Raw genomic sequence first — 26,143 nt, 5'->3', positions numbered from 1 at the left:
GCAAAAATGCCACAAGGGGCCACAGCTCCAGCCAATCTTTTAAAATGAAGTATCTGCTCTTATTAATAGCAGGTCACCAGCTTAAGGGGAGGGGGAGACCAATTCCTATAAACAATATAAAATATAAGCCCTGAAACTCAGAAAAACATGTGTAGCATGTAGGACATTAACAACTAAAAAAAGTGACAGATGTGCCCATCTGGCAACAGAAAAAAGGACACAGGAGGAGCGCCTGGGTGGCTCAGTCGTTGGGCGTCTGCTTTCGGCTCAGGTCATGGTCCCGGGGTCCTGGGATCGAGCCCCGCATCGGGCTCCCTGTTCAGCGGGAAGCCTGCTTCTCCCTCTCCCATTCCCCCTGCTTATGTTCCCTATCTCACTGTCTCTCTGTCAAATAAACAAATAAAATCTTAAAAAAAAAAACCATTAAGTCAAAATATTATGCTTCTATCTGGGTGGTACTATTTTATTCGTATTTTCTTATTTTTCTTCAAAAGACCATGCATTACCTGCAATTTTTTATTTTTTATTTTTTTAAAGATCTTATTTATTTATTTGACAGAGAGAGACACAGCGAGAGAGGGAACACAAGCAGGGGGAGTGGGAGAGGGAGAAGCAGGCTTCCCGTGGAGCAGGGAATCCGATGCGGGGCTCGATCCCAGGACCCCGGGATCATGACCTGAGCCTAAGGCAGACGCTTAACGACTGAGCCACCCAGGCGCCCCTACCTGCAATTTTTTAAAGCATAAACTTGGAGAGAGTAAGAATTTGACATGGTACAGGGATGAAAAAATTAAAACGAAAAAGCATAAGACCCAAGACCTGGCCAGCCATCACAGTGGTGCTGCTAACGGCAGCAGCACGAAGCTTATTCCTGAAATTTGTATACAGGGGCCTGAAGGTTAATCCATGCACAAGTCAATAGTTCCAAGGAACGACAGCAATCAATCACCACAAACATACACACCATGTCCCTCTACCACTGTCCTTAGGAGGGCTTCCTTAAGACGGTCTGAAAGGTAAAAGCATCTTAATAATGAAGTGCTTTGAGCAGATCGCCCCAAGCCAGATCCCACTTCTCCAGAAGTCTACGCTGTGGCACACAAATTACTAGAGAGACCACAATGAACACAGTACACACGGTGTTTAAGAAATGTTAAAGCAGGGGCGCCTGGGTGGCTCAGTCGTTAAGTGTCTGCCTTTGGCTCAGGTCCCGGGGTCCGGGGATCAAGCCCCGCATCGGGCCTCCTGCTCCATGGGGAGCCTGCGTCTCCCTCTCCCATTCCTTCTCTCACTGTGTCTCTCTCTGTCAAATAAATAAAATCTTAAAAAAAAAAAAAGAAATGTCAAAGCAGAGTCCCATTGGTTTTGTCTGCTCTTCAGACATGGCAGGTCCGAGAAGTCCCATCTTACAAAAGGGAGACAGTCTCAGAGGTAAGGAATTTTCCCAGATCACATAATCAATGATTACCAAATCTGAGACTGTGAACCCAGATCATTCTGAATTTTAAGCGTCTGATGTTCCTTCCATTCCACCGTGTTGCCTCTTAAGTAGCAGTCAAATGCTTGAAATCAAGATTAACAAGTAAGCGTGGAAACAGCTATATTTTCTTAGCTCCCCACCACAAAAAAAAAAAAAAAAAAGCATGCTTTCTAAATTGCTTTTTCTTCAGATTTCAGGAGAATGATTAGCACACATCTGGGTATGGTTAATTTGTGTTGTTTTGCTCGGAAATTCAAATAAGAATGGGATTTTAGTTAAATGTTCTAAATTATTAAACAGATGTCATTCACTGTTTAGCAATACCACTCAACTATCTGTTCTGAGTATTTATTTTAAAATAGTCCCACATTCAAAAAAAATCTTTAAATAAAAAAGAACACTGAAATTAGTCTCCATTTTCTAAAACCCCTGAAGGTACTTCTGATCTTGGCTAGCTTATCAGCACTAGTAGTTCAGTTTCAACTTAACTTTTTCGGAGAGAACCACTCAACTCAGGACAAAATCTGAAACGTATCAAAAAAATTTTACCATCTAAAATATCACTTTTACCTGTTCCATATATTCAAAAACACTGCATTAATATGGCTTGAGAACAGAAGAGTTTAAAAAAAAAACATGAACTATGTTTTTATAGTGTTCACTCAAGTACCAAATCAAACTGAGCAATTCTAGAATCTGTGGTTTTAGACATGCTGAAGAAACAATAAAAGACTAAAATAATTTTCTAAAGCCCACTGCTCTAAGTCAAACTCCTAGAAGGAACTAAAATCTTTTTCTAATAATGTCTCTGCTCACAAACTCCCAGACTTGAAAAGGGGAAAGAAAGCATTTATTGGGAGCCTTTTAGGTCCCAGGCCCTGAACTCAAGAGAGGTATTTCTTCATTCTAGACAAGGAAACGGAGGCTCAGCTAAGAAAGGCGGTACAGTCAGTAAGCAGTGAAGCCAGGAGTCAAACCCAGGCCTTGTGGCTACAGGCTTTAGAAGGGCAACTTCCCACTCATTCCTTCCAAGTGTGCCCAATTTATGAGTGTAGGCTCTGGGCACACACTGCTGTGCGGGCGGGGGCGCAATCTGTGGTCTTCCTCTGGCATACCACTGAGGTGCTCCGAGCCCCGCAAGCTGCCCCAGGAGGCACGACCACCTCAAGCACAAGGTGACCGTCTGCCGGAAGCTGCACTACAGCCACCCGCTGCGCCAGCCTCAGCCTCCTCCCCACCCCCTACCCCCCCACCCCCGGTACAACGGGGACCATGACACTCACTGGGTGGCTGGGCAACTTGCAGGACATGACACACGGAAAGCGAAAAGCAGAATGTCTGGCACACAGTAAAAGCTCAATAAAAGCTGGCTATTGTAATTACTCTAAGACAAAGTCCTTGTCCTCCAGGAGCTATTTTATATCATCATTCTCAACAAGTTCCAGGGCTGGCAGTTTTAATGGAAACAGAGGGCTTCAAAATTTCTTTTCTCAAAGTCACTAAGTTCTGACAGGCAGCAGGAAATGGATTTCTATTGCTTTTCTCCAAATCAATTTAACCAGATCTTTTCAGGGAAAAAAGCTGCTCCTTCTGCTAAGGAGCGGTCCGTTTGAAGTACCCAAGGACCAGTTTGCCACTGGGGCCTGCCAAGGTGTGAGATGTATGCAGCGGTAAGAGAGTAACACACAGAATATCGAATCCATCAGTGTCAGCTCTCCCTGACAGAGTGCTTATTCACACTTGCTCATTGTTAGTCAACTGGCCACTCATCCTGGGTAAAATTTGGTGCTTTCCAGAAACCCATGGATTGGGATCATTTTTCACTCCGTTCCTGTCTATGAGGACTAGTCTCCTGGTGTTGGGGCCTGCTCTGGAGGCCAACACTGCCAATGTGTGAAGAGCTGATTTATGAATATAAAGCAACGTTGGTGCCAGGGGACCACGTTCAGCCACTAGAGAGCAGTGGAGCACCTCTCATCGCTTGGGGAAGACTCAGACACCGACTTGAAATGGTTTAATTGTATGCATGTATTTCATTACAAGTCCTGGCCAAAAGCTTCAAGGCGAGGCAGGCCAAGCAATCAGACAATCTTGCATGGGTTGCTGAAATCCAGATTTGCCCTTTGTCAGCATAAACAGTTTAATTTGATGTTTTCACTCCTGAGTAAGCATTATTACATTTAAACCCCTCGTGAGGGGGAAGAATGCTTCCTTTTCATCAGCAAATGTACCTCAATGTCAAAGAGCCTACCTTTTATTCCCAATGAATAAAAAAAAAAAATCATTCCATTTAATATGCTTAGAAATAGAACTTTAAAGCATCCAATGACATTCGCACTCAAAAACTAATTTCCAAAAAAAAATACAGTTCCTTTTCTAAATATAGTCAAAAAGGAGTTAATTTTGCCCAAAGCAAATATTCTAAAACACCACTTGAAGAAAACAGGGATTTTTCTTATTTTTTTTAAGGATTTTACTTATTTGAGGGGCACCTGGGTGGCTTAGTCGTTAAGCGTCTGCCTTCGACTCAGGTCATGATGATTGAGCCCCGCATCAGGCTCCCTGCTCGGCGGGAAGCCTGCTTCTCCCTCTCCCACTCCCCCTGCTTGTGTTCCCTCTCTCGCTGTGTCTCTGTCAAATAAATAAATAAAATCTTTAAAAAAAAAAAATTTTACTTATTTGAGAGAGAGAGACAGAGCATGAGAGGGGGGAGGGGCTTCAGGAGAAGGAGAAGCAGACTCCCCGCGGGCTCGATCCCACAACCCTGAGGATCACAACCTGAGCCGAAGTCAGATGCCTAACCTCAAATGCCTACCCCACTGAGCCACCCAGGTGCCCTGGAGTCCTTCCTATAATTGCAACTGTAATGTCTCATCGACCTGACAGGTTATAAACACTTATTCTTAAGACTTAACAAATCAAAAAAGTAAAAGTTTTATTAATGTATTTTTAAGAAACTCCACAAGGTATGAGGACAGAAAAGTATTCTCCTTCCAACAAGAGTCACCTAACCCTATGCTTAGGCGATAAGACAGAAGATGAGAATTACCTTAAAATAGGTCTCTCTTCATCAGTCACTAGGCTCCCCCAGGACCCCGACATTCAGCACTGTGAGCACAGGGCACACACTTCTCCCTCCTGCTGCAGGAGCTCAAGGCAGTCCGAACTGACAGGTCTTTCAAAGGCATCCTTTGCTCTGGTCCACATTTCAAAGTAACTTCCCAAATTGCAGTTTATTCCACTTTGCGGGCCTTTCTCAAGTTTTCATGCCCCTCAGAACCCTCAAGGACAAAGGACCACAGAGTTTAATAATTTATAAAACATACCCAGCCTTAATTATCAGTAAAGATTTATCTTGTCCACAGACCTGTGTGCAAACGATAGGAAATCCTACACACTGAGAAAAATGTGCAAAGCACTGGTACATAGATTTTTCTCACTGAATCCATCTGTGAACTAGCTGGTATTCTCTCCATTTTATAGACTGAAAAAAATTAAGTTCAGACAAGTGAAGGAACCTACCCAAAGTCACACAGCTAGTCACAGTAGTTATGGCTGACAGCAAATCCCTCGCTCTATGAACTCCACAGTGAGAAGTCTTCTCATGCATAAAATGACTTTCCACTTAGTCTGTCTAATAAGCAAGTCAAAATCGAACACTAGGTTCTAAGAGTACAAAAGGCACCTGTCTGTAGCAGGGCCAATTCTGGCCCAATTCTAGAACAAGAGCAGGTAGAGATTAATTAGTTAGCCTCCCTCTTTCTGCAGTGGGGTCTAAAGCAAAGAACTTAAAACTGAAAGGACTGCATTTAACTGTTCTAAAAAGTATGTCTGGCAAGGGCTTTTACCTGGTTGTAGACTAAGGACTGAACTCAAGTCAGAAAATACTTCCTGGTAAAATCTCGGAGCAGAAAAAAAGAGGAAGAACAGCACCCTACACATTAATTCAATTTTACCCACAAGAGACATTAAATATTTTTTTACACGGAACCAAGAACAAAGTCACTCTAATCAGAACAGATTAAGAACTGGTGAGGGCTGGTTAGATTACATTCCCTGCAACACCATGATGAATTTTAGAAGTAAATATTTTCTCATTTTCTAACATAACGGCACCATCTATTGGCTTAGTACCACCTTCACAGCAACCAGGTTCAAGATGCATAATCCAACTATCGTGAATTTTTGGTTTCCGGTTGTTTCATTTCCTGGCATTCCACAGCAGAGTAAATGTTAAAATATAAAACCCATGCATTGCACATTTTAAATCTTCTGAAATGCATCATACTTAATCAGAGCAGGAAAAACTTCCAGGGAAGTCTTAGTACACAGAACTGCACACAGGGAATGTATTAGCACTAAAGTAATCAAAAAAATCACGCATTAAGTATCTTCACTGTGCTACATACAAAGAATTTTTTATGTATGGTTTCCCATGGGAGAGCTCCTCTAAGCCCCATTCTACAGAGGAAATCAGTGCTCATGGTCAAAAGCTAATAAATGTTGGACTTAGATCTGAACCCAGTTAGACCCCAAAAACCAGCTCTTTTTACTATGCCACACTACCTGGAAAAATGAGGTCACGAACAACTAATGTACAAAAAAGCACATGGTTTTTTACAGTGTGTTCTCACACAACATGACACTGCAGCGCCCCAAGAACCCTGGGACCTTCCCACGTCAAAAAAACACAAAAATTCTGTTTCGTTTTCAAAATGAGGGATTTGAGGTTCAGAAAAGTGAAGTGCCCAGCCCTGGTCAAGGAGGACTAGGAAGGAGCCAGGGCTCCCATCTTTTTCTAGGACTCTAGGTGATGCTTTGGGTGGTTACAGAAACCCCACTCTGAGTAGTCACTAGCTGTGTGGACAAAGCCCCCACCAGCATAGTGTCCCCTCCGTTGCAGAGCCCCTGACCCACAGAAAACAGGCTCTGAGCATCACTCTAGTATCGATGGAGACCCACAGTCATGGGGCCCACACTATTAGGAAAAAGAATTTCCAGCGATGCTAGAGCCATGAAGTCCACATGCCCTCTGAGAAGGCTTTTATGTAGGCCTATGGACCACATACAGTGATGCTGGGTTCACAGCTGATTTCAAGGTTGAAAATGACCATGGAAGAAACATCTACCATCTTGTAGTTTGATCCAGAGCAGGCAAATTTGATCCAGAGCAGGAAAATTTGCAAAATCAAGTCTTGTGGAGATATCAAAATGTCTGCACAAAGGTTGCACTTTAGTGTAAAAAATACGGAGAAAATGGCAGGTCTGAATTCCCTACCGATGTTCCAACTTAATTCCAAGACTCTTTTTTTGCCCACTAGATGAGACATCCAGTATGTTTACTACTCTGTCCCAAATCTTTTTAATTGCTAGGAGGCTCTGTAAACTGGGGCTTAAGAGGTATATTCCCGTAATTAGGAAAACATACAGCCAGTTTATTTGGAGATCAAATTTTACCTGGATGGCCTTGGCAGTGACCCCAAGTCTTCCCTAATGATGCATACCAATGGTTATTCCTTAAGTTGGTATTCCTAAATTGTCCAAGGGCCTCATTTCCAGGAATGTCATGCTTGTAATTTGATTCATATTAATTCTTATGTGAATAAGGGGGCAAAAATAAAAATTTTATATACCTTGCCAATGCTGCTACAAGGAACACTGCCAAACTAATAGCAAAAGATGGTCCCCAAGCCTCTCCTGACACTACTTTAGTTTGCCTAACAAAGAAAAGCTGGCAAGTTAAAAGAATAAGCTAATTAATCTGAGAATTAAAAGAGCCCACATTTTGTCTATAAAACATACAACCAAAGCCCTTTTCCCTTTCTTAATAAAGAAAAATCAAAGAATCCTGCCTGGCTTTCAACAGTCACACTAATCAATCACCTGCAGTCTCTTGCAAATTACTCTCTTAAAAAAGAAATAATTAAATAAAACCTAAGGGGCCCTTTCTTCTTTTTAGAGAATGGACCAAATCAAATTTGGTCTGGACCACATGCAACACACCATTCACACCAATAACACAGCCGAAGGAGGGAAGTCAAGGAGGCCACCGTTCCCATACCAGCTCATGCACACCCTGGCTGTATGATCTCAGCACACCTCTCTGAGCCTCAATTTCCACATCTGTAAGATAGGGATGGTAGTACCCACCTTGCAATGTTGCAAAGATTAAATCAGCAAAGCATCTCACAACAGCTGCTGGATGAATGCTGCTATCATTATGGTCAACACCATGTCCACAAAAAAGGATTTAGGACAGAAGGTATCCAAGGGTCACACCACAAGGAATTTGATACATTCTTCTCCCCAGTAAATCCTGAGGCAGCCAAGCCCTCAGAGAGGAGGCTCCTGGACCCTGTGCAATGAGCTGTGCCAGCATGTTAAAGATGCACAAGACAGGTGTCTTCTATTCAATGTAAATTAAGAGTAGCTTCAGGCACCTGGCCACTCGCCAGTATGGGCCCATGGGAAGACAAAATGTAGACACCCTTGTCTTATGGGTAATTTGTAGCTTCCAGCTCTTATTGTCAAATCACTCAGAAAAACAAAGATTAATTACAAAATTTTGTTATTTCTCGTAATAAACTCAATTTAACTAAAACATGAGAATTTACATGAAATATTCATTTTCTCACTTACGCTACACTTAAAAGAAAGCCGTAATCCCACAGTGAATGTTAATTCTCCATGGGAATGTTTCGTTTAGGAAGGGCTTCTATTCTATCTATAGCTTTAAATTTGGTTTACACGCTTACCCAGAATAACAAGTTTGAACTGCACCGGTCCACTTATATGTGCATTTTTTTCAATATGGTACAGTACTATAAATGTATTTTCTCTTCTTTATGATTTTCTTAATAATGTTTTCTTCTTTTCAGCTTACTTTATTAAAAGAACACAGTATATAATACATAGGACACATAAAATATGCATCAACGGAATGTTTATGTTATCAGTAAGGCCTCTAGTCACCAGTAGGCTATTAGTACTTAAGTTTCTGGAGAGTCAAAAGTTACATGTGAATTTTTCGACAGTGCAGGGGTAATGCACCTCTTGCCCCTGCTATTCAAGGGTCAACTATAACATGAATTAAAACAAAATCCACCAAATGGCAATTGTGGATTGCCATTCAGCTCACTCTTCCCTCAAAAAAAAAAAAAAGGAACCAAGGAAAGGAGGGAGGGAGGCAGGGAGGGAGGGAAAGAAGGAAGAAAGCATCAACTGGAAGCCAGAAGAACTGCCTGGTTAGGAAGAAGGCAGCCCAGCACAGCCACTGCCCTAGGGAAAGATGCACGCAAGCCCTGCTCAAAAGTCCACAGTGGCTAAAAGAAACTTAAAAAATGAAAGACACAGAGCCAGGGCAATACAAAACCTGTACTTTATTTTACATTCTCTGGTAAAGCTCTTCACAGTGGACTTGGATTGGAAAAAATCAAAAAATAAAAATCGTGTTGTCTTAGATGGTAAAACTGTATAATTTTTAAGTTTTTCCTTTGATACTACAAAGCTGTTTCAGTAAATACTATTTTTAATATGCAGGATAGAAAATCTGCACATAGGCAGTCGAAAATACGCAAAACAAATAAATGCCCTTTGGGAATTTGTATAAATATTTTCAGTATTCAGAAGCAAGGCTTAATAGCTTAATGAAGTAACATCTGTAAGATGAGAAAATCAAAGCAGCCGTGTTGTACAGGGGCTCACTTGCGCTGGAAGAGTTCAGATCCCAGCTTTGCCATTTACAGACAGAGCAAAAACAGGCAAGTTACTATAAATTTCTCTAACTTCAGGTTTCTCATCAATAAATAGCAACCACAGCATCCCTTACATAGAATTTTAAATGAAAATAATGTGACAGCACTAGCAGACTCTGGCAGAGACGCTCCATAATATGCTTTAAATCTGAAATAATATTTAGCTTTAAAGAAAAAAAAGCCCTACCACATACGCAATGCTCTGTGCTAGTCTCTCTCAGCTAACCTGGGGCCCCCCAAATGGAACACAATCTAAACCAACTCTATTCCAAGGGTACTGTAATCTGTTAGGTCACCAAAAATAACCAGTAGCAAAGGTTTCTAAGGCTCAGTTTCAGATACTCTTTGACACAAGCAAGTCGGCAAACCAGAAAATTATTTCACCATCAAATATTCACCAAGTCACACAAGATTGAGACCGGAGGTAAGACAGATTCTATTCCCCGAGATCTCAAATGTTCACACACGCAGGAGGGACAAGAGCTGGGGCAAATGGGAGTGCAGACAAGGCGGGAATCCTGGAATCATGTTTCACACCCATGTCCCGGAGAGGGACCTGCTAACTCAGCCTGGGGCAGTCACGAGGGAATGGCTTCTGGGCTAGAGCCCAGCTGAGGAGCAGGAACACTTGGGGCAGCAAAGGCCTTTCTGTAGGAGCCTGCCCAGGGGAGGGTGAGAGGTACAAGTGCCACTGTTGCCACAAAGGCCTAGGGGAGGAACAGGAAACAAAACAGGAAAAGAGGCCTAGAGCCAACTGGAAGGGCAATGGCCCCAGGTGAAGGAGTTAACTGTGCCTCTGTAGTCAAGACTCCGGAAGGGACTGATACTGAAAAGTCAGAAGAGGACTCCTGGGATCTGGCCTAATGGCTGGCTCATTTCCAAGTGCTCTCTATAACAGGAGCCATCCCTATTGTCATGGGACCCAGCCACACCCTCAGTATTTCTGGCCAGACGCAATCTCCCTCTCTGCCTCCCCCATGCCAATCCTCCTTCCTACAGCCATAAGATTGCTCTAACAAGCAAATCTCATCCCATCCTTCTCTGGCATGAAAACTTTAGACGGGAACCTCAAGGACAAAATCCAAACAACTGGGCCTGTATCACTAGGACCCTCTCTAGCCTCGCTTTCTAGTCATACCTCTGCTCCACCCTCCAGAACGCCTTTGCTTCGGCTGCACCCCTGAATTGAACACTCCCCCCACCCAGTGCACTGGCCTCACCCAACCAACAAACTCCGGCCCTTCAGTTCCTCAGCCACACCAGACCCTCATGCACATAGGGCCTGAAGTCGTTCCCTGGGGACAGGGAGCAGAACCCAGGAATTCCTGGCTAATTCCTACCTACCTTTCAGGTCTCAGCTTACGTGTTCCCTCTCCCCATCTTTCACCCATCAGACTGGCACAAATACCCAGTGTTGGTAAGGTTGTTAAGAGAAAGGCATTCTCATATTCTCTTGGTAGAAATATAAGCTAGTACAATCTTTCTGGAGGGCAACGTGGCAATAGCTCTCAAAAAGCAGAATGCACTACGTAGCCCTCTGTCACTTTCTTGGGCTGACCAGTGGCAGTATATATAGTATGACTTCCTTCCTATGTCTGGGGAATCCCAGCACTTTAGGAGTGAATGACTGAGCTTCACCAATCACCCTCCCCTATAAGGAACACTCTGGCAGTGGTGAAAGGGATGGCAGGAAGACTGGGTTCCTGAAACCGTCAGGGAGGCTGAGCAGGCCCCAGCACCAGGCCCCAGCACCCCCGCAGTGAGCCAGCTCCAGCTGGAGCAGGACTGCAGTCTGGAACACTGTACTCGCCTGCCATGGCCTACTCTGCAGCATGAGTTCCGACACTGCTCTGGGCCCCATGGCCAGCGTTTGCCCTCCCAGCTATTCCGTGAGCCACCTACTAGCCTTTACAATACAGTCCTCTTTTCTTAAATCATTAATTCTACTGCTTTGCAACAGAGAATTCTGAACAACACACACACACACACACACACACCCTAATCCTGATATTCCACTAGGAATTTATCTGAAGTCTGTACTTACCTAAGGAAACCAAGACACATTTGTTGCAAAAATTTGATAACCAAAATATTCATCACTAGAATGGGTCAGTAAATCATGATACAGCCATATAACGCATTTCTATGTAACTGTTATTACAATACAGATCTACATGTGCTGGTAAAGAACTTCTTCAAAACGAGTTAACAATAAAGGAAAAGTGTGCACAGTATGACTTCACTTGTGTATTTTTAATAGGCACAGACTGACAGAGGTATGTGGTGTTTCATAAAACATTTTCTGGAAAAAAACACAATAAACTTAAGAGTGGTTACTTTGGAGGTGGGATATGAAACACACTTATTTTTCATGTAATATTCCCACTTGAATGTTTTGTCATGTTTGTAAATTCATTAGAAAATGTTTTAATGTCACTTGCTCAGTAAGGACGTCCCAAAAAGCCATTATCCACACAGTCCTTCCTGTTCCTCTCTCTTATTACTGTTCTTTTTCTCCAGGGCACTTAGCACAGTGCATTCTTCTGGACGAATGTGTACTTACTTTAATTCCTGTCTCCCACATGGGGCTGTAAGTTCTGAGGGCACGTGCTGTGCTGACCACTCTATTCCCAGCACGCAGCACAGTGCCTGGCCCACAGTGAATGCTAAACAAGTATTTGATAAATGAACGAAAAGTAACTTATGCTTCTTTTAAGACTCCGTTCATGTGAAGTGAAGTTTTTCCTGAAATCCTCCCATTTCGATGTAATTCCTTCTTCCCCTGGGCCTCCACTGGCCTTTGTACCTACTGCCCTTGTCAGTCTGTACATCTGGCTCCCTCACTACAGTGTGAGGGTATTGAGGGCAAGGATCCACGCATTCATCTCTATCTGTGGAGCCTGCCACAGTGCCTAGACACAGAAGGCAAGAAAGAGTTGATAAATAAATGAACAGATAAACAAACTAAAGCTCAAAATAATTATTTACTTGTGTATTAAAATCAAATGTTATGGATAGCTCCTCCTTAATCCGGTCTTTTACAATAACAAAACTAGACTGTGTAGGGCAATGATTTCTAAACACAAGCGTGCTATGAACTCAAGGCTGTGGAACCATCACCCTGGGCTCACAGTAGACTTGGAACAGCAAGATTGCTGTTGGCCAGGAGAGAACACAATGTGGGGTGACCTGATGGCCTCCTGTCAACAACTTTTCCTAAATTCAGGATTGTGCTCAAAAGGCAAATTACTACAGTTCAAAGGCAAAAGAAACCAATTCAATTTTCCCTTCTTAAAAATGAACCTGCTTTGGGACGCCTGGGTGGCTCAGTTGGTTAAGCATCTGCCTTCAGCTCAGGTCATGATCCCAGGGTCCTGGGATGGAGTCCCACATTGGGCTCCCTGCTCAGCGGGGAGCCTGTGTCTCCCTCTGCCTGCCACTCTCCCTGCTTGTGCACGCTCTCTCTCTCTCTCTCTCTGACAAATAAGTTAAAAAAAAAAAAAAAGAACCTGCTTTGTAATGACATTAAATTTCCTGAATGTGATCATTTTATCAAGGTTATGTAAGAGAACATTATAAAGAATTTAGAGGTGGAAGGTAATGGTGTCTGCTCCTTCCTACTTACTCTCAAATGATTCCACACAAAAAACTAAGAATAAGAACAATAATAATGTATGAGCAAGCGAGAGCAAGAGTGGTAAAATGTTCACTGACAAATATGAGTAAAGAGCATATATGACTGTTCACTGCACATTATGGCTACTTTTCTGTTAGTGTAAAATTTTTTTCAGTTAAAAAAAAGAAATGAAACCACTAAATAGAAAAAGCTACTTCACCCTTCCCACCATTTAAAGGCATCAATCAGACAGGGAGAAATAAAAACAGTACTCTGATGGAGATAACAAATATATTTGAATAAAGCAGTTCAGAACAATTCTAAAATTACTTTAAGTATCTTCATTTTAAAATAATTACAAAGACTCATCCATATGGTATCTGGGGGTAAATCATTCTCCCCAACAAACAGGGAACATCTGTTGTATAAAAACCTTCTAAGAGGCTAGATGACACTATGGAACAGCAAGGTCTCAAACTGGCAATTTCCAAACTATTCAAGGCAGCAGTCTCCTAGCTCTTCAGAGCCAAGTTTACCAAGACAAAAAATGTAAGAGGTAAACAACAGCTGGAAAAATACCAGCTATACATGACCTGTTCAAATTTCTGTACCTAAACAATCTGACTCAGAAATTTAACATAAAAGTTAGAATTTGAAAATCCCCATTTTCTCCTTTTCTCGGTGGTCATTAAAAAAAAAAAAATCTTGGGGTGCCTGGATGGCTCAGTCGATTAAGCTCGGCTCAGGTCATGATCCCTGCTTCTCCCACAGCCCCCTGCTCGCGCACTCTCAAGCGTGCTCTCTCTCTCTCAAATAAATATTTTTTAAACAAATACTCTTGTCTAGCATTGAGAACTAAAGTACCAAGGTAAAAAGCTGGTCTGAAAAGAGGAACTACTATTACAGGCCAGGCAGAGGGCCAAATTCTTTATATACATTACTTCTAATTATTACAACCTGGCATATACAGTAAATACTATTGACACCATTCCACAGGTGAGGCAATCAAGGTTCAGAAAGGAATAAAATACCTTTAATCTCAGAAATTAAGAGGGGCCCCCGTCACTCTAGCATAAAAAAAAAAAAGAAAAATTCAATGCACGTCCTATATGCATGTTCCTGCTATGAGGCCTCCACTCTAGTTTCCCTCCACTGAAACCTCACCTCAAGACCTATCTGGACCATCCTATTTAATATTATAATCTGCCTTCCACCCCAACACTCTGACGTCCCCTTAGCCTGCATTAATTTTTCTAACTTTTTGTTTTGAGATAATGGCAAATTCACATGCAGATGTAAGAAAGAATACATTGAGTTTCTGTATATCCAAGACCCAGTTTTCCCCAAAAGTAGTTATCTTACATAACTGTAGTACAGTATCACCTGCATTACTTTTCTCTCCTAGTATTTATCACTTTCTAACATTAATATATTTATAGTAGTTGTTGCTATTTTCTGTCTATTCTCACTATAATACAAACTCCTTGCAGGCAAGAATCTTTAAATTTTGTTCACTGCTGTATCCCAAGCACCTACAAGAGGGCCTAATCTGTAGGAGGAAATCAATAAATATATGTAGAATGAATCAAAGCACTATATTGCCCTGGCTCCTCTAACAGGAAATAGACCAGCTCTTTAAGAGACCACCTTGGTAAATAAGAGGATTCTGAAACATCAGGGAAATTTTACACTCACCCATGGTGACATAAGGCAACTTATCAGTTGATCCATGAGGATAGATGCTGTAGAGGTGAGGTCCAGTAACATCTACTCCCCCCAAAACTAGGGCTGCACCAATGTAACCTTGATACCTGGTGATCAGAGTATGTATAAGAAAAAAAAATAAGTCTACATTGCATCACTGTAACTTAACCAAAAGCTGTTTGAGAAGTCAGACAACAAAAGGCTTTTCTTACACTGCTACTGTTTCATGAAGTGGTTACTATTTTGATGGGAACAAAATGCTGACCAGAAGGAACATAAATTGGGACATCCACTATCAGCCCATAAAGACTCAATCCTGTGAGGCCCTCCAACATGCCTATTTCCTCAGTCATACAGCTTCCTTTAAAAGAGAATCGTTCTTAGGGCGCCTGGGTGGCATAGTCGGTTAAGTGTCCGACTCTTGGATTTGGCTCAGGTCATGATTTCAGGCTCATGAGATCGAACCCCACATCAGGCTCCAGTGCAGAATCCGCTTCAAATTCTCTCTCTCTCTCTCTCTCAAATAAATAAATAAATAAATAAATAAATAAATAAATAAATCTTTAGGGGTGTAAAAAAAGAGAGAGAACTGTTCTCACTTTAGAGAAAAGCAACCCAAAGACATTAAGTGCCAGCCCAATCTCTTACAACTGAGCTTGGCTTACTCCAAAATTTATCAGCACCCTTCCCATCACACCTCTCAGGGATCAACTAATCAACTACTTTCAAAGTGAACACTGAGGAGCTGCTAAACTCAAGCTGTTCAAATTCTCAACCTCACCTCACCATAGCCTCATAGGAAAATGGCTCATTTGTCAGTGAACCTTCTCTTTTAAATAAATTCACAAAATTATAATCATAGATGTGAGTTCTCATTGAGTAAAAGAAAAATATTTCAACATGCAGGGAAGTGAATGATGAAATAACTCCACAATAGCCTCTAAACACATTCCTACTGCCCACAGGATGAAGCAATGCCTCTTCAGGAACAGGGATGGGAATATATTCTCCACCCCACCCTACCTCTGTTTAATTGTGCATGTATTTGTTCTTTGGACCCCTCACCTAGGTGGTTTTCTACTTCTACAGATCGCTTTCCCTGTATTTGGTTCCATTTTTTACCATTAGAATTGCTATGCTAAATAAACAAGCTGGATTTAAAGTCCTCCACCACGAGCCTTTAGCTCTTTGGAAAGAAAAATGAAACCAACACATACTGAATTTGCCTAATGATATAATCATTAAAATTGATACAAATAAACACAAGAACCAATCAAAGTCCTAACTGTTGTAGACTGTCGAGACATAACTACTCATCAGGGAGCACTCTTGGTAACCAGAATAGTCAAGTCCAATTATTTCCCCCATCCCTGACTACCAAACTGCTCTTTCACAAAGAATATCCCAAGCGTGCCTGGCTGGCTCAGTCAGTAGGGCACGCAACTGTTGATCTTGGGATTGTGGTTTTGAGCCCCAAGTTGGGTACAGAAATTACTTTAAAAAAATAAAATCAAAAGAAAGAAGGAAAGGAAAGGAAAGGAAAGGAAAGGAAAGGAAAGGAAAGGAAAAGGAGGAAGGAAGGAAGGAAGAAAGGAAGGAAGGAAGGAAGGATCTTCCAGTTATAAGTGAAAAAGTAAAGAGCAGGAAAGGATTCTAGAAACAGTCTCAAAAGAAAACAGAGGCACAGAAAGAAAAAAAGAAACTGGTCCTAAGCTACATGAGGTAGTAGCGGGGTCAAGACTAGCTCACAGGGCTCTGGGATGAGCAGTGGGAATCACCAAACCCACCACTCCCACCCCAGTCCAGGACCTGACCCACTACACCAACTGCCTGCCAGACAGGCTGTTTAAATAAAATCAGTAATAATCAGCTAGTTTCCTTCCAAGCTAAAACATAACTTGTTTGATGCTTTTAAAAGAATCTAAGATATTTTGGAAGTTATTATATTCTTTAGATCCAGAAATTCTACTTCCAGGAATCAAATTCTAAGGATATAATCAGACAAATATGCAGAAATGGATGCACAAGGATGTTTACTCCAACACCATTTATGATGCCAAAAAAGTAGAAACAGAGAACTATTTAAATCAACTGACACAGCTATGCTCTACATCATCCAGATCACAGGATATTTTCTCATACACCACTGATGGTAGTGCAACTCAGTGCAACATTTCTCAAGGGTGGGTTTGGCAATATGTATCAAAATGTTAAATGTGCATACCTTTGACTCAATAATTCCATTTCTAGGAATTTATTTTAGAATACAGCATGAGGAATTAATCACACAAGTACCTAAAGGTTCTATGTTCCAAAGGGTTCATGGGATACCTTATGATACCTTAAAACTAGCAATACTGTTAAAGTTCAAAACTGGTTAAATTATGGTACATCTAGAGAATGGAATAGTGTGATACCACCAAAAATTGATATTGATCAGTGGTTCTTTAACTTTTATAGGTCACAGACCCCTTTGAAAAACTGATTAACACCGTGGAACCCTGACTCATAACAAGTGCACATACGGATTTTTTACTATGTCAGGAGGGTCACAGGTCTCCAGAACTCCTCTATGAGCTCAAGGTAGAAACTCTGGACACTGAGCTCTTCTACTAACAGGAACAACATTCACAATATACTATTATGTGAATAGGGTCAGTTACAAAACAACACACAGGATTCCACTGTTGTAAATACAAATGTGATAGTATAAAAGGTCTGGAAAAACAGGTCTCAAAGATTTACAATGTATGTGTCTAAGTAACAAAACAGGTGACATTTACTTCCTTCTTTTCACATTTCCACAGTGTTGGAAATTTTTATAATGATCACACATTACTTTTACAATAATTTTTTAAAAGGTGATTTTCATTTTGAAATGCTCCAAATGGAAACTATTCAACACACACTGGTAGATGAAAACATCAGGCTGTATTCCAGGATAGAATGTACAACTACGATCCCATTTTTACAGAGAAACTATGTATTAGTAAATGGAAAAAAGCTTAAAAGGCATATAGTAACCTGCTAGAACCAACTGCTTATGGGTGGTACGAACTCAGATAATTTTTGTATTTTTTTAGTTTATTCCTATTTTATCTTAGGTTTTACTGAGAACGTGTACTAGTAACAAAGAAGGAAGCAAAGAAGGATTCAACGAATGAGTGAGCCAACAACTTAAAAGACTAGAAGTATATACACCTGACCAAAACATGATTTTCCCTGAACTGAAAAATTTTCATTTTTTCTTTGGGCTTTTCAGTATTTACCAAATTTTTTACAATGAATATACATTACTTTCATAGAAAATAAAAGCACAATTAACATAATAAATAAAGAGGCTCTACATTTTCAAGGAGTTTCTGGAATACAGAATAAGAGACCACAAAGATTTCTATCAGACTAGACTAGGAGGCTCATGCTCAGAGGGAACAAGTAACACGTACATCTTCTACATCCAGCCTTCATAAAAGTAAAATAAAAGTACTGCTTACATAAAGCAAAAGATGTCCACTTCTGTTTATCAAACCCCCTTTTCTTACTGATTCACAGACATGGAAATGGATTATTTGGGGAAAAATGGAACAGTAAAAGCAAGATGAATACACCTTGTTCTCTTTTTCAGCCTCTGAATTTAGGGGGACCTAACTGTGCATTAGGCCCTGTACTGGGCATTGTCTTAAGCCTTACTTCTTTATTCATTTCCTCCTCAAAAGTCAGAGAGTCAGAAACTATTATCCTCAGGGCACCTGGGTGGCTCAGTCGGTTGAGCATCTGCCTTCAACTCGGGTCATGATCCCAGGGTCCTGGGATCGAGCCCCGCATCGGGCTCCCAGCTCAGCGGGGAGCCTGCTTCTCCCTCTCCCTCTGCCCCTAACCTCTGCTTGTGCTCTCTCTCTCACACACACTTTCTCTCTCTCAAATAAATAAATAATATCTTTAAAAAAAAAAAGAAAGAAACTACTATCCTCATCTTATTGGGGAAGAAACTGAGGCTAAGGTAAGATGAACTGCCCAAGGTCACACAACTCTAAGTGCTTTAGATGAGACCTGAACCAAACTTCTAAAGTTATATCCTGGGACGCCCAGGTGGCTCAGTAGGTTAAGCATCTGCCTTCTGCTCAGGTCAAGATCCCTGGGTCCTGGGATCAAGCCCCCCATCGGGCTCCCTGCTCAGTGGACAGTCTGCTTCTCTCTCGGCCCTTCACCACACTTGTGCTCGCTCTCCCTCCCTCTCTCAAATAAATAAATAAAATCTTTAAAAAAGGGGGGGGAGTGAAATCCTATGCTTTTTTTCCCTTATACCACGTTTACATTTTATGTAACTCAACAAAAATATCAGAAGACACATAATGAACCACAATCATCCTGGTTAAATTTTTAAAATGTTCCTCTCAGGGCACCTGGGTGGCTCAGTCATTAAGCGTCTGCCTTCGGCTCAGGTCATGATCCCAGAGCCCTGGGGATCGAGCCCCGCCCGCATCAGGCTCCCTGCTCAGCGGGAAGCCTGCTTCTCCCTCTCCCACTCCCCCTGCTTGTGTTCCCTCTCTCGCTGTCTCTCTCTGTCAAATAAATAAATAAAATCTTTAAAAAAATAAAAATAAACAAAATGTTCCTCTCAAAACTGTGATAAAATTTAATTTTTATAAAGTATGTTAAACTAAAAATAATGAAACACTGAAAAAAGTGAATTTAGAATTCCTAAAACATTCTAAAGAGAGATTCACAGAAACACCTATGAGGTTTAGCTAGATGCTTTAAATGACATTGGAAGAAATGTTGAAAATTTGCTATTTAACACAATTGTACAAGTTTAAAAATTGTTTTAAATGTAATGCACCACAAAAACCACCAGAGGGAGCTTTAAATTTAAAATCAAACTCGCAAATGTCTTCAGAAATCTTGACAACAGATGTGCTTTAACAAGTTCGTACACTGTATTGGGAGAATTTGTTTGATACACAATAATTCTCCAGGATTAGGATGATGACCATGCACACAAATACATGGAAATCACCCACATAAGGGCTCAGTACAGCCAGAGCACGCATTAGGTAGATACCACTAGGCTTCCCGCCCATAGACTCCTCTAAGTCCTGGTCTTCTCGGTTGTAAAGTGGGAACTATGCTACAGACCTTGCTGCATAGCTACACTGCCTCATATCCACTTGCTGAGAGCCTAGGGCCATGCTAGATTCACAGATGAAGACCAGCAAGCTCACAGAAAGGCAAGAGCCAGGCCGGAAGGAAGTCAAACCAGGCAGGAACTGACAGGAGCACATGCTCCCCCTTCTAAAGGCAACATCTGCCACTCAGTTCCAGAAGATTACTACCACCTATTATCCCAACCTCTTTATGAATTTTTTCAAATGAAGCCACGAAATAATTAATTAAAAAAAAATTTTAAAGCCAGAAATCCAGATTTTTTATTCCAATCTCCCAATTTATAATTATTGGCCACTATTTTTTAAAAAAACACTACGGAGCCCAAATACAATTTCTCTACAAGCTGAATATGGTTTGTGTGCCGCCACTTTACAATCCTGGCTTTCTATTCCTGCTTCCCTCTAATCTCACAGGCCTGGCTGCAGCTGCTGCTGCTTGGGGTGGAGATAAAATGTTTTCTTTAGATTGCTTAATGAATGATGAGGACCAGAATAATAAAGGTCTCCAATCAACTACAAAAAAAAAAAAGCACCATGAATATAGATTCTACAAATCTACAAAGAAGGAAAAGAAGAGAATCTGTTAAAGGTAATGCAGGTCCCAAAAGGAGAAACCAATATTCTAAGCCACCACTAAATGTCCAGGCTATTTCCTAGTTCTGCTCTAATACACTGCCCCTCTTCTCTCTACGAGGAGCAAATCAGAAAACAGACTTAGAATTTGAAAAAGAGGAGAACTACACAAATGTAAAGTGATGATCTGATTAAGGATGAAAGGGAGACCAAACTAAGAGCAAGCACTGTGGGTGGAAGCCAGCAGGGTGTGAAGGCCAGATCAGGCAAGCAACTACACCTCTGTAAACCTCAGCTTCACTTAAATATTGGAGATGTTGGGGTGCCTGGATGGCTCAGTCGGTTAAGTGGCTGCCTTTGGCTCAGGTCATAATCTCAGGGTCCTGGGATCAAGCCCCTCGTCGGGCTCCCTGCTCGGCAGACAGCCTGCTTCTCCCTCTCCCTCTGCCTGCCGCTCTGCCTACTTGTGCTCTCTGTCAAATGAATAAATAAAATCTTAAAAAAAAAAAAAAAAAGACTTGGGAACCCTTAAAAAAAATATTGGAGATATTAACAGCTCCTATCTCAGAGGGGCCTATCAAAGGATAAAATGAGATCACGCATAAAGAACTAAGCACAGAGTCTGGCACAAAGAGAAAAATACATGTGCTTTAATATTAATGTTATTATATCCACTCAGAGTCAACTACAAATACAATTCTTCATTTCACTGTTATTTTGCCCCTAAAAGAGGGAGGACAAAAAACAACTGTTTTTGTCTATGTGTGTTCAAAGATGAACCAAAGGTTCTGTCCAGTTCTAACTTTCTTACTATAAATAAAAAAAAATTTAATCCAGTAATGCCCTATGCTTCCAGAAATGACTGTTGGTCACATTCACATGTGATTTATTCATAGGGGGGGGAAAAAAAAAAACAGAACCCGGGGCGCCTGGGTGGCTCGGTCATTGAGTGTCTGCCTTTGGCTCAGGTCGTGATCCCAGGGTCCTGGGACGGAGCCCCGCATCGGGCTTCCTGCTCCGCGGGAAACCCGCTTCTCCCTCTCCCACTCTCTTGCTCTTGCTATCTCTCTCTCTGTCAAATAAATAAATAAAATCTTTAAAAAAAAAACAAAACTAGATCCCCAAAATTCAAATACATCATCAAAAGCCTTCTGTTGTTAAAATGGTAACAACTGACTTCTAGAATAAAATGTGTATTTCTGAATACTTTTTCTCTAGCTTCCAGGATCCCCTCAGCTGAAAATCTAAGATAGGAGAAAAAGATACTACAGAAATCCCCATCCTGTAACAAATATAGTGATCCGAAGCAGCACCTCCACCCCAATGTTTATAGCAGCAATGTCCACAGTACCCACACTATGGAAAGAACCCAGATGTCCATCGACAGATGACTGGATAAAAAAGATGTGGGATACAATGGGATATTACTCAGCCATCAAAAAAAAAAAAAAAAAATCTTACCATTTGCAATGACGTGGATGGAACTAGAGGGTATTATGCTAAGTGAAATAAGTCAATCAGAAAGACAATTATGATTTCACTCACATGGAATTTAAGAAACAAAAGAGAGGATCATAGGGGAAGGGAGGGAAAACTAGAATAAGACAAAATCAGAGAGGAGGCAGACACCATTAGAGACTCTTAACTCTAGGAAATAAACTGAGGGTTGCCGGAATGGTGGTGGGTAGGGGGATGGGGCAACTGGGTGATGGGCATTAAGGAGGGCACAAGACGTAATGAGCACTGGGTGTTATATGCAACTGATGAATCACTGAACTCTACCTCTGAAACTAATAACACACTATAATTGAATTTAAATAAAATTACCAAAAAAAAAAAGAAACAAATCCCCACCTGGAACCTTACCTGAAAAGCATCTGTTTCAGCATCCGATTGGCAGTCACAACCCTGGGAAGGCGGCCAGTGGAGAGAGAGTGGAGCTCCAAATTGGAAGAAATGAGCTGGGTTGTCATGTCTGTGTCTGCAGCTGTCCCAGCACCACAGCAACTAAAAAATACAATCAGAAACTTAGCTGAAATTCAATTACCAAAGGGGTCAATTAGAAGTGGAGCTTCTTGGATAACTTCCACTAAGTTTAGGTACACAGAGAGATGTTTCTGAGTATATTCTGCACTGTAACTACCCTGTCTAACCAATCTTAAATAAACATAAAACTGAGAATATGCATCTAGTCCTATGTAATCATATTTTCTGTGGCCCAATAGAACATTTCAAATCATTAGCTTCTGTGCTTCTAACAGAGTCTGCATTTTACTAATCCTAAAAATATATTCAAGTTGTACCAAAGAGCAAGGCATGTTAAAAGCCTTGCAATTTAACATTTACCAAATATTTACTACCAGGTACCAGTCATGACAAAGTGCTGAGAATAAAGAAAATATGACACAATCCTAGCACTTGATTTCAAAGTTGAGTGAAGGAGACAAAAGTAGGCAAAAAGATCTAACACCTCGTATAATACAATATAGTAGCAGAGGTACAAAACGCTATGGGAAACAGGAGGAGACAGCAATTAATTCTGATCTTAGAGAAGCGGTCTCACATGAGCTGGATTTGAAAGAATAAAACAACACCGTATAAACAAAAAGGAAAGGGTAATTCTAGGCAGAGGGACTGGCAAAAGCGAAGGTGAAAGAGCTTGGAGATGAGAGGAACAGGAACAGTCTGGGTGTAATTGGAACACAGGGGGATGGCAGCTAAATAAGGTGAAAAGGTAAATTTTTCTGACACTGGGCAAGATCTTAAATATCATGCTACAGAGTTCCAATTTTATTCTGAAAGCAGTGTGGAAATGTGAGAAGTCTTTTGAAATATTTTTAGGGCACCTGGGTGGCTCAGCTGTTTAAGCAACTGCCTTCAGCTCAGGTCGTGATCCTGGAGTCCCAGGATCGAGTCCCACATCGGGCTCCCTGCTTAGCGGGGAGTCTGTTTCTCCCTCTGACCTCTCCCCTCTCGTGCTCTCTCTCTCTCTCTCTCTCTCAAATAAATAAATAAATAATCTTAAAAAAAAAGCATAATCATGTTAAAGAAAAGAAATATTTTTAAAGAGGAAAGGAACATAATCAGATCTGTGTTTTGCAAAATCCAATATGGCAAAAGGGCAGATAATAAAGAGACCAAAGGGATGCCTGGGTGGCTCAGGTGGTTAAGCAACTGCCTTCGGCTCAGGTCATGATCCTGGAGTCCCGGGATCGAGTCCCGCATCGGGCTCCCTGCTTGGCGAGGGGCCTGCTTCTCCCTCTAACCCTCCCCGCTCTCATGTACTCTCTCTCTCTCTCTCTCAAAATAAATAAATAAATCTTAAAAAAAATAAAAAATAAAGAGACCAAAGGCAGAGAGATCATTTAAATGATAACTGCAATAGTCCAGATGAGAAACAAGAATGTGAACTAAGGCTTTAGCGGAGGGAATGGTTTCAAGAGGCACACAGAAAGCAGAACTGGAGACCAAGAGAATTAAAGACTAAAAGAATTAAAGCAAAGGAGAACTTGCGGATGACCAGCTTAGGTGACAGGCAGATGAAAATATCACTTAAGAGAGATAAAACAGAAAATACAAGTTAAACAACAGGTTTTAGTGATGAACAAAGTAAATTCCATTTTAACCCTGACATGTTTGAAAATATGAGCTATTGAAACTAATTGATACTTACTAAATGTTAGGAGATATGAAGTGTATTTTTGAACAGTTCTTGTCCGCAACAACCATCCCTTCAGTTGCCCTTGTATCTGCTCCAAGAACTATGCCATCCTATTTTTAAAAAAACATACATTTAAAACAATTTCACATATATAAACCACAGCTCTCTACTCTAGTTTAGGAAAAACAATGTTGGCCATCCCGTGTTTTCCCCAAACCTCCACCCCGCACTGAAACTCCTACCAAAAATACTGTGCTATACTTTCAAAATTCAAGAAAAGCCTTGTTAATTAACGTTATAGGTTGAATGCCAAGTAGGTGGTACGAATTATCATTCCTGTTTTCAAATGAGGCTCACAAATTTAGTGAATTCCTTACAAATCACAGACCTAATATGAGAAATGTCTGGATTAAAATGCAGAAATCCTCCCATTAGAAGAGCCACCTCGGTCGATTTCTTTTTAAAAGACATCACTCTTTAACAACAATAACCATTATTTCTCTGGACCCTTTCAACAATTCAAGGCAGGAGTTATTCGGTCCATTTGATGGACGGTGAAGTGTGGCTGTGAGAAGGAAAGTGACTTGCCCGAAGTTGGAAGCAGCATCAAAGCTAAATGGTTAGACCTGTCTGATCCGAAATCTTGTGTTTTCCCAGCATATATCCCCGGTTCCCAACGTAGTATCTCAAGACAGAAAAGTACTTATCTCCTGTCAAAAATTCTAAAAAGTGAGGAAAGAATATAAACTGTTGATAAGCACACAAAACCTCCCGACAAATCCTGAAGGACCTTTCCCGACGTATTCTGAAACATGAACCCTTCCTGACAGAGCTCGGAGAAGTAAAAGGAGGCCAAGTGGCCTGGTTCCTGTCATCAGTTCAGTCACTGCTGCTCCTGGCCTGTGCCCGCTTACCTTATAGACCACCCCCGCGATGGTCGTGCCAGTTTTCCGCGCCGCTGGAAGCTTGTACCCTCTCTTCGCAAAATCGGCTTCCAAGACGGCATTTCTGAAAGAAAAGCAGAGAATGAAGCATGGAAGGGCAGGACCACATGGCGCGGCACTGGCACCAAGAGCGTCTAATAGGGAACTCGGGAAAAGAAAAGCTACTATTCGCTTTCAAGCCCATCCGTTCACTGAATCCCCCCAAGGCCAGGACTACTGTCGCGTTCTTGGGCGTGCAGAGCGTCGCAGAGGGGCTGCATCTCGCCTCAGGAGACAGAGACGGAGACTGGTATGATGCGCTGGGCAAGGGGAAGGGCGGGCTCGGCCTCAAGAGAAACCCACTGTCAGGCCCTCATTCCCCTGAGTCACACGGGACGCGGGGCACAGGCCTCAGGCCCCGCCGTTCACCCTTCGTTTGGACTTCCCAGATCAGACCGCGGCCCAGCTCCGACCCCGGCACCGCACTCCCACTCCCGCCCGGAACCTGGCCCCGGGCATGGCCGCACCTGCGACAGTTATCAAAAGAGAAACCTCCAATCGGCCGCTCGTAGACTGACACAGCCGCCATCTTCCCGAGAAAGTATTTCCGCCGGAGAGCCGGCAGAAGTGAGCAAAGAGAGCCGAGCACTTCCGGCGCCTGCGGCGACCTGGGCTGGAGGGGCGGGGCAAACTCCGCGCCAGGGCCATTAATCTTAGAGTTATGGGCTCCTAGAGGAGCCCACACATGCTTGGAGTATTTCGCCCCAAGTGGCGCGGAGGAGTAACTAACGCCCGGAGCGGAGAAAGGACTTGTCCAAGTTGGTCGCATGGGAGACCAGACTCCTGTGCACCAGACCAGAACTGTTTCTGCTGTTAATTAGATTCCATGGGGATTAGGAGACAGACACGACCAAGTTCCAGGCACAGCCCCACCGCCTCCTTGCACTGAGCAAGTCCTCTCAACTCTCAATCTCTTTCCCCTGCCGCTAAATGGAGAGAAGAGCTGCCTCAAAAGGCTTCTGTGAAAAGAAGATGAGAAGATGCTCAACATCACTAGTCATTAGGGAAATGCAAATCAAAACCACAATGCGATACCAGTGCACACCCACTAGGATGGCTATAATCAAAAAAGACAGAAAATAACAAGAGTTGGTGGTGACGTGGGGAACCTGGAACCCTCATACATGTCTGGTGGGAAACCATTTGGTAGTTCCCCAGAAAGTTAAACATAGACCCAGCAATTTGTCTCTAAAGTATATACCCAAGA

The 26,143-nt window shown here is 41.9% G+C and overlaps 1 protein-coding gene across 1 annotated transcript in view; it reads right to left on the bottom strand.

The window, feature by feature from the left end:
* The window catches only part of PSMB7 (proteasome 20S subunit beta 7), a 60,134-nt gene extending 34,572 nt beyond the window's left edge, over positions 1 to 25,562 (bottom strand). The window contains exons 1-5 of the mRNA XM_025888267.2: positions 25,404 to 25,562; positions 24,868 to 24,961; positions 23,966 to 24,063; positions 22,159 to 22,299; positions 14,546 to 14,661 (exon numbers count right to left, since the gene is read on the bottom strand). Of these exons, the coding sequence (XP_025744052.1) occupies positions 14,546 to 14,661; positions 22,159 to 22,299; positions 23,966 to 24,063; positions 24,868 to 24,961; positions 25,404 to 25,465 (511 nt within the window). The 5' untranslated portion in view covers positions 25,466 to 25,562. The remainder of the gene's footprint in view (positions 1 to 14,545; positions 14,662 to 22,158; positions 22,300 to 23,965; positions 24,064 to 24,867; positions 24,962 to 25,403) is intronic.
* Positions 25,563 to 26,143: the final 581 nt, after the last annotated feature.

Source organism: Callorhinus ursinus, unplaced genomic scaffold (genome assembly GCF_003265705.2).
Source record: "Callorhinus ursinus isolate GAN/ISIS: 27379988/994484 unplaced genomic scaffold, GSC_fseal_2.0 scaffold24, whole genome shotgun sequence".
Taxonomy (NCBI): Eukaryota; Metazoa; Chordata; class Mammalia; order Carnivora; family Otariidae; genus Callorhinus; species Callorhinus ursinus.
Note: the sequence above shows the minus strand (reverse complement) of the source record. Positions and strands in the feature narration are given on the sequence as shown.